Genomic DNA, 8,779 nt, shown 5'->3' with positions numbered 1-8,779 from the left:
AACATGAGGACTTCAGCTAGACGAACAGTTACCAGATTAGCTAGCAACATCGATCGACAACTGTCTGAATTTAGCAGGAAGTTAGCTAGTTAGCTTACTAGTTAGTTAGCTACTAGCTAGCTGCCTAGACTAGCTGCCTAGACTACACTGGACCTACTCTTCCAGGTAGAGTTTCCCACCCTAGTTTTCAAAATGGCCACCGTGTGAATAAGATCAATAGACCAACAGCCTGATATAATGTTCGGCAAGCTACTGGACTTATCTTGACCTTGATGCAATTTCTTCCGATCATATCACTTCAAATCATAGTTGACTTGTCATATGTATACAATAGCCTACAGGGCTACAGTTTAAATTATTAATAGAGCACTAGAGGTAATATTTGGTAACTATCCAAGGCATATTATAGATATAAATACTAAATCAACCAACTTAGCTCACAAGCTTGTTCCCCAAATGCACAAACTAATCAATAACAGTCAGTAAATCAACTTTATTGTAGATAGTTTTGTAATAGTTAATTTTATAAATTCTCACAAACACTCTTGTTATAAAGAGGTTGATCACATCTGTGACTGCATGGGACAATTAGGCTACACCTTGCATTTCCGTTCAACACTCGTTAAAGATGTTTTAACAACACATGCTGACATGACATGAATAAGTGCTTCTATTAACACGTATTAAAAGATGTGTGCTGTCCCAAGCTACAGGGGAGCATCCTAGCTGGCTGAGCAAACCAAAGTGCGAACCATGGAAAAGTGAAATGAAAATATTTGTCTACAGTCAGATGTGCTGAAAATGACTCATCCTTTAAGAGTTTAAGAGTGTAAATGAAATGAAAATCCCCTTTTCTTCCCTCGTCAACAGGGTAGTTTTCCAGCCTTGTGGAGGTACAGCAGAGGCTGAGTGAAACTTCCCAGCAAACAGAACGAGAACGTGAGGTTCGCCACGACACAGTCAAATGACCGAGAAGAAATGCCAATGTAATACGCAACAGCGCCCATGATCACAGGAATGTAGTTGATTGCAAATGTTGCCAGGATGATCAGAACTGTCTGGGAGGCACGTTCCTTCATTGTCTTCCCTCCATTCTCTCTGTCTTTGTTCCTCTCCTTCATTCCCTCTCCAGGACCAGCTCTACGAAGTACCACCACAATGGAGACGCAGCAGAAGACGTTAGTGATTAGGACGATGATGAAGATGGAGGCAGCGAATTCAATGCATGGATTTAAACCATACAGGATGGCTAAGACAAGAGCTGCCGACCAAACCAGTGCAGAACATGTCACCCGGTACCTTAGAGGTTTATACCTGCAACACATATTCAATGTTAGTGCCATACCAGGGTTGTGTCTACAGCATCTACAGAGAGCTCCGTATGCATTAAGACAGCAACATAATGTTTGATGCTCATTATTTTTGATGTGTTATTGTAACAGAGATTAGAGTTTGGCATGAATTGGCGGTTGTTTCTCCCTACTAAATATTCTGAAATGTTTACTGTTGAGAACCACTCTCATGTGGTGGTCAGGTGCTATGTGTGGCATTTTTTGTTTCACATTTTCACACGCTTCCTGTTGCAAAAAGGTCGTTATTACTTGCTCCCCCTCGCTGGCGTTGCTCCGTTTGTTTTGAAGAGCCAGAAGAAGGATAAGAGCCTATACGTATTCTGACCAGGTAAGGTAATGTCAAGCTGAATAGTGGAACTGCAATAAATTTGTATAGCTGCAAAGTAAAAATGGTTCCTGTTTTGTGTCGTAAAGCAATCAAGATTTCCCTCCAAATCCGACCTGGTGGCAGACAATATGAGCCAATCTTCTTGGTGATGGTCTTGTTTATATATGGTAATTATAATAATGTCTCAAAATGAATGTGGTTATGATTTATGTGTGGTAAAATGCTACACATAGCACGTTTAATCTATATTTACAGTGTATTTACTGTACTGTTGCTGCAGGTAGGCAGGAGATCGTACCTAAGGAAGACCACAGGGTGGACCACCGCCAGATAACGCTCCACACAGATGCAGCTTTGGAAAAAGGGACGGCCAGCGACAACTAAACCATAGATGTACCAGCTGCACCTCAGAATAGTTTGGTTGACAAAGACGATGATGTTGAGGACCAATAGAGGAGACAGGAGGCAGTAGATGACCTCCATGATGGCCAGGTTGATGGACAACATCTCCTGATTGATCTGGGAAAGGGAACGAGGGAGTCAAAGGTTAGCCTAAAGGTTGGAAAAGTGGGCTTGTGACCTGTTGTGGGTTTGAATCTCCCACATTAACTGAGAGATACCAATGGTCAAAGTGAGGGAATAACTGCATTCAGACTGCTAGCAACAACATCACCCTGCTACTGTGGTGTTCCAGCCATAGCTGGGACATATAGCAACGGCCAAAATTTAATCGCAAACAAATGAGAAAACAACAAACACAGATCCTGTAAAGACCCACGGTGTGTGTGTTCAATTCTACACACTGAAGCACTGCGACACGGTTCAATTACCTAATTCCGCTAACGTTACTTAAATACCACAAGATAATAACGTTACCTACCGTTAAAGTTTGTAGGGCAGCAGAAGACATGTTACAGTCTACAAATCAGTTACTAACACAGGCGAGTTTGGAGCAAATTGTGGAATGTTAAGTTTCACGTTTGTTTTCACAGCAGCAGACTCTGCGGATTGAGTACAATGCTGCTGGTCTGCGCATCTCCAAATGACAAACATGACGAGATGCACACATCAGAGATCGATTTAGATACATTTCTATACCTCTGTATGGGAAACACTGCATCTCACAGTCAAAGACGCCCTCTAGAGGCCATCTGACGAAGCCTATCATCTCACTAAGCGTCACTGCCTGACTGACTGACCTGAATTTCCCTTGTGATGCCCTCGGCTGCACCGTGGGAAAAAGACCATGGTCAAAATAGGACAGCGTGTCTCTGGTCAATGGTCATAGAAAATGACTTCTGTCTTGAGTGCCTGGAGGTGTGAACAAGCGGTAATGCTCTCCCTCACCAACTTGTGCATGGCACTTCATCCACAAACTGCTCCAATATAGAGATATATACCTCATATACCCATCTAGAATGACCTAATTTATGATACATACAGTATCAAAAATAGAAAATTACGTTTCAGTTCAACAATTTACAATAAAGTTGTCCTAATATAAATTATTATTATTATTATCACTTAACTAAGTCATGAATACATTTATTCATACCTTACTTAAGTGTTGTTTAAACATTAGTTAAGTGTTAGTACAATATTAGTTAATGCATTACCTACTGTTGAACTAACATTTAACTAAGGCCTGAAAACTATTTGTTAGGACAACCTTATTCTAAAGTGTTACCAGTTCAGGATCAAAGCATAGCAAACACTCTAAAAGAGCTGGGGCGCGAAGAGCAAACTGAAAAATGATCCATGGCCAATATGCAAATAATTGGTATTCATTTGCTTAGCCTGTGTGACCGTGTAATATTTGGAATGTAGGACACTTCTGAGCATTCCGTAAAGGAAAATTAAGAAAAAGCAAACAAAGAAACATAATGTGTGGTGGAACTGATTGTGTGGTCTGTGGGGTGTGTATATGTGTGTGAACTACATCACTGAATGCCCCCAAATCCTGTGGAACTGGGTCTGGCAACACCAGGCCTCTGCAATTCCTTTTCAATTCAATCAGTTCATAATGTAAATAGAAACTCTACATTTATTTCTATTATATTATATTTTTTATTTATTCAGTGTTATTCAACATTTGAGCTTTGATGAAAACCTGCTTCCTGAATTCGTAGAATTGTAAGGGAATTAACCCCAGCTTGTGCAATAATTGAATATGGTACAGCATGTCCCCTCCATCTACTTTTGAACTCTCCTTACTCGAATGTGTAACCGAAATGAAATACTTCTTTAATGTCTTGTTACCTGGACCAGAGATCCTCCAGTCACCAGCTTCAGGAACCAGCAGTTGGTGACCAGACCCAGGAAAGAGTTAATCATCTGGAATTACAACAGTAATGATAAAGTCAATTCATCATATTGCCTCATAGCCCCCTTTTGTTTCAACTCATCCAGTTGCATCCAACCTTGGTGATTAGTTTATATTCTGATTTTCATGGTGGTCAAGTGCCATAACCCCCATGTTAAAACCAACAATAACTATACCAGTTGTCTCCTATACAACCAAATGTTATGATGGATGTCTGCTCATGCAATACAGGACATCTTGTGGTCAATGAAATAACTGTGCCTTTAAATGACTAAAAAATTAAAATACTCTCTACCTTGCCAAAAGGTAGATTTGTCAGATTTTTACTGACCTCTGATGTCAGGTAGACATGCAGGCAGGTTGGCCAATGCCAGCATTCATACCACTGCAGCTCCCACTGACTAGGAGTGGATGAGTTGAAGGAAGATGAGTTGACATCACGGAAGTCCATTGTTGATTGAAGACTTATTTTATTTAGAGATAATTTGACCTGCAGGAGGACAAATTGTCTCTGTGCTGAGGGAGAAAGAACAGTTGGAAATTGTTTTCAGGAGTGTGAAGAGAGAAAAATGTGACATACATACATTTTGATGATGATGTCCCCAATCTCTCTCCCTGCTGCCCCCTCAGGGGAAATCCCCATCAGTCCCATATATTGTGAAATAAATGAAAACAAAACGAGCCAAAACAGATATTGAAATAAGACAAAAACTTTCCAGTTTAAAAATCCCCGTAGAGGCAATGGTTTAAACACCCCATTCATGTTTCCACAGAGAAATGTTGGAATTGAAACTGCACTGATAAGCTTTAAGTTCAGTAGAACAGATTTAATACGTTTACAGAGTGAAATGTATCTTTGTTCAGGGGTTATTTAAACCACAACTGACTGCAAGCTAGTCCAAGAAAACCCTAATCAATTCAACTTAATGAATAGATAAGTATTGTTGTTAACTGTACTTGGCTTTCTTTTCAGAGAAAAATCATCCTGCTGTCAAACACCCACAGCCACTTAGGGAGTGTGTTCAGCCACAGATCTAGGCAGTGTGTAATCCATTGTCAGTGTGATTTGACTAGGACTGGTATGATTAGTATTGATAGTCAAATATCTTGAGTGACTGAATTAGGGCTAATGGCCATGTGTCTAACACAACAATGTTTAGCAAGGTGGGATTTGATATTTGATTGCATTGTGCTTGCTGCTTGAGATGTATGCCTTATTAGTTGTTAAAGTGGCATTAAGAAATCTATGACCTTTATTGGCAACAAGTCGGAAGTGCAACAACATCAACAGAATTTATCTTCTATCAGAAAGGAAATGGGACTGTCTTAATCTCCAATAAGTGGGGAGTTTTTGTTCCAAAACAATGCCGGAAAATGAGTTTTGAAAGCCAGAAATCTAACCATAACCCTGTAATCATTGAGTTATTGATCAACAATCCCTATCAGCCTCACCCCTGCAGATATATGATGCTCATCTATGTGAATCTTACTTAAATATCTGATCAGGAAACCATGGCAGTTGTGTCTAGTCCCCACAACCATGTAGGTACAGCAGGGTTAAATTAAATAAGTCTCATAAAATTTAATTACAAATTTGGGGTCTCAACTTCTTTAGGAAATTGTTCCAAATTATAATGGTAAGTTGCTTAAATTGGTTTAGATAATATACCTAGATTTGCCTAGCCTTACTTGGGGAGTCTTTGCGTTTCCAAAGTTGTCCTCGCTTGTGCGTAGTTGTTGGGCCAGAGTTCGTCAACGGGAGTCGTGCAAAGGAAGAGTCGCCTCACGTTCTGCAGGTTAAAGCTGGATTAGTTGATACAATTGTATCGGCGTTTATGCGCCTTCAGGTTCGCGAATAGTTTGCAGGCGTTGTAGACTGGATTGGAGCACAGATAAACCTTGATCAGAGGCCTAGTACTCGTGGTCTATTGTCCTGGAATTTCTGCAGAAAACGTCTCCTTGGTGATCCCAGCTGGGCCGCGGTCCAAAGAGACAGAACAACTGTAAACAGCTGTTTATATAGCGCAGGTGACGTCACACCTTTGAACTCACCGGCGCCCAGCCCATTGTAGTACAGATGTTTCAGGTGGGGGTTGTGAGGCTTTGTTTGAATGAGGTGAAGGTGGGACTTTGTAATCCTTTGTCCTTTTAGGAGCGTGTGGTCCCTACAACCAGTAGAGTTGAACAACATCAACAAACCTCCCCATTACTGACCTAGGGTTGCAAATCTGGACAGTGTGCCATCAATCACCTGTATGATTTGACTATGCCTGATATCAATAGCATCTGTTCAACAACAGGTGCTCACGCTCCTGTGCTCAACACACAGCAGCTGTTGGGCCTTTCCAGCTTTATGAACTCTTAGTAATAGTTGTGTTTCATTGACATATCCACTACTTTCTGCTTTTAGCCCTCCAACAACACGTAATTTGCTGTTAACAAGTTGTGTTCATTTCACTTTTTCATTTTTATGTGAGATCAGTCTGCTGTCCTCCCTTTCTCTGACTCTCCTCCCTCCCTTGGACAGTGTGCCATCAATCACCTGTATGATTTGACTATGCCTGATATCATGAGCACCTGTTCAACAACAGGTGCTCACGCTCCTGTGAGATAAAATAGATAAAATATGTAAAACAAATAAAAGACATAAATAATAATAAAGATAATAACACCTGCTACATCTACATATAGATGATTTAGCAAAAGGCCAAAGAGAAAAGGAATGTTTTATACCGACTTTTAAAGTAGGTGACAAGAAACCAAGAAAAGGATGAGGAAAAACCATTTAATGCAATCCAAAACACCCTATATAATATATAATTGCAAATTAAGTGGGTAGTTTCATATCAAAGAGAGTGGACATCATTTTGTACTTGACATCTACTATCAACTTGACTTCATTCTATGTATGGGAATATAGAGTAAATACAGTTCTGTTAATGTGCTTGTTAACTGGATGCCAAGAACAAGTTAATAACATGACCACCACCCTATTTAAACTTCTATTCATCGGGACTGGACAAATCAAGTGCATACAATACAAAAAAGAAGATGCTATAATTTTAAATCAAGAGGCACTTCCCAGCCTTGTCATCTCTGCAAAAATATATAATACATAGCTAAGTAAATGGTGGTTTCTTGTTATTTAATGTCTTAAATGACACAAAACCACAGTATTTTTCTGACCAAGTAGTGTACATCAGAAGCGAACATAACATATCTGACCAGACAGGCCTGTTTAGGATATCTCTTACCACCTAGACCTAGGACAAATCTCCTCAAATCTACTGTAATTTACAGAGCCATTACAGGGTGGAACACTTTACCAAATCACGTTATTAAAATAAATACCAGAGCCGCTTTCCAGAAAACAATAAAACAGTACTTAATATAATTAACTGTATGAATGAACAGTAGATGACTCATCTTGATTACTGATTTTTTTTTATTATTTTTTGTAGAGTCTAATGATTTGATGATGGATCCTTGTAAGTAATGTGTTGTCTGAATGTATATAATGTATATAATTGTTTGTTAAAATGTGTATTTTCTGTGTCGGACCCCAGGAAGACTAGCTGGCGTGAGCTAATGGGGATCCTAATAAATAAATAAACATAAACAAAAATCCTCCATCTCCTAAGATAAAGAATCAGGAGGTGGGTGGGGGTACTGAGAGTAACAGTAAACACAGCTGTTCTTCAGCCCTCCTATACCTTTGCACATTATTCTTTTATTCTTGAATTTTACACCTTCACCTAATCTTCTTTTCACTCAGAGTTTGTGTAGACACCAACCAGCTACATAGACAGGTACCGAAAATTCAATTAAACGTTAGCTTAATAGTGTAATGCAATGCAGTGGTTATTTGCTTGCTTATAAATAAACTATCCATATACATATACAGGGCATTTTTCCACAACATTGTGTCATAGCCTAAAAGAGATTGTTTCGTCATTGAGTCTCCCTTCGCTTAGCTCTATTCAGTTGGTGCCTGGTGGTTAATTTGCATGTGAAATCACCCATTTGCACTAAACTGTTTTACATTGCTTGTGTTGTAGACATGAAATATGATGTGGCTACCTTTCTATTCAAAACAGTCAGCCAGAAAACAGAGGAGAGATGGTGGCCTCTAGTTGCCTTGACATCATTCAGCTCTCTTGGCAGGTCTGTCTGATGCTGAGGAGGATATAGCGATTGGGTGATCATGTTTGGCGTGGCTGTTTTTTGCACGTTTGTATCTGCTGCTAATCGAATGTCCTGACACTTAACAAAGAAAAAGAAAATATCAATAAATGGAGCTTTCTGAGCAAAAGAGATGTCGATAAAACATATACAGTAAGCATATGAATGGATTTTGCTTAACAAGAAATGTGCTGACTGTGTTGCTTGGTTGAAATTAATGAATATAACAATTACTAAGCCTAGACTGAACCTTTAATACAGAATTTCACCAACCATTTAGGACATATTAAAAGAAAAATCCCCTCTCAGATACTCTTACACTATTGTGTTGTAATTTACTTGTTTGTGCTCAAGAGCAAAACTCTCTTGCAAAGTCCATACATTATGACAGGGGCCCGGTCCAAAGATCACGTTTGAAGATGACAGCTCTCAATTTCTCTTTAAACAAGACTAGGTCAAAACCTAGTGTATGGCTGGACCGTGTATGGGTGTGCCACGTGTCACGGCCGACCAATGGTGTAACTAACTCCGCTGTAGACTATTAATATAACGTTACAGAATAATAGTCCATACATCCATGCTGATCTCCGTTCC

The 8,779-nt window shown here is 39.6% G+C and overlaps 1 protein-coding gene across 1 annotated transcript; it reads right to left on the bottom strand.

Annotated features, from left to right (window-relative positions):
- Positions 1–468: 468 nt before the first annotated feature.
- Positions 469–5,817, bottom strand: LOC139638158 (P2Y purinoceptor 1-like). The gene is made up of 5 exons (XM_071512197.1): positions 5,693–5,817; positions 4,335–4,519; positions 3,940–4,014; positions 1,979–2,199; positions 469–1,314 (listed from the first exon to the last, which is right to left on the bottom strand). The coding sequence occupies exons 2-5, from the start codon at positions 4,452–4,454 to the stop codon at positions 864–866; spliced, it is 867 nt and encodes a 288-aa protein (XP_071368298.1). The 5' UTR covers positions 4,455–4,519; positions 5,693–5,817; the 3' UTR covers positions 469–863.
- Positions 5,818–8,779: the final 2,962 nt, after the last annotated feature.

This window comes from Centroberyx affinis, unplaced genomic scaffold (assembly GCF_046629955.1).
Source record: "Centroberyx affinis isolate AG114_WGS23_722 - 3 ecotype Tasmania unplaced genomic scaffold, CSIRO-AGI_Caff_v1 ptg006152l_1, whole genome shotgun sequence".
Taxonomy (NCBI): Eukaryota; Metazoa; Chordata; class Actinopteri; order Beryciformes; family Berycidae; genus Centroberyx; species Centroberyx affinis.
The sequence above is the reverse complement of the archived record's forward strand: the minus strand, read 5'-3'. Positions and strand labels throughout refer to the sequence as shown.

Excerpts from the sequence above, each read along its gene's own strand:
- LOC139638158 (XM_071512197.1), bottom strand. The coding sequence starts at position 4,454 with ATGGACTTCCGTGATGTCAACTCATCTTCCTTCAACTCATCCACTCCT. Across the intron at positions 4,015-4,334 it reads ATGTCTACCTGACATCAGAG|ATGATTAACTCTTTCCTGGG; the intron begins GTCAGTAAAAAT and ends TTGTAATTCCAG. Across the intron at positions 1,315-1,978 it reads CACCCTGTGGTCTTCCTTAG|GTATAAACCTCTAAGGTACC; the intron begins GTACGATCTCCT and ends TATGTGTTGCAG.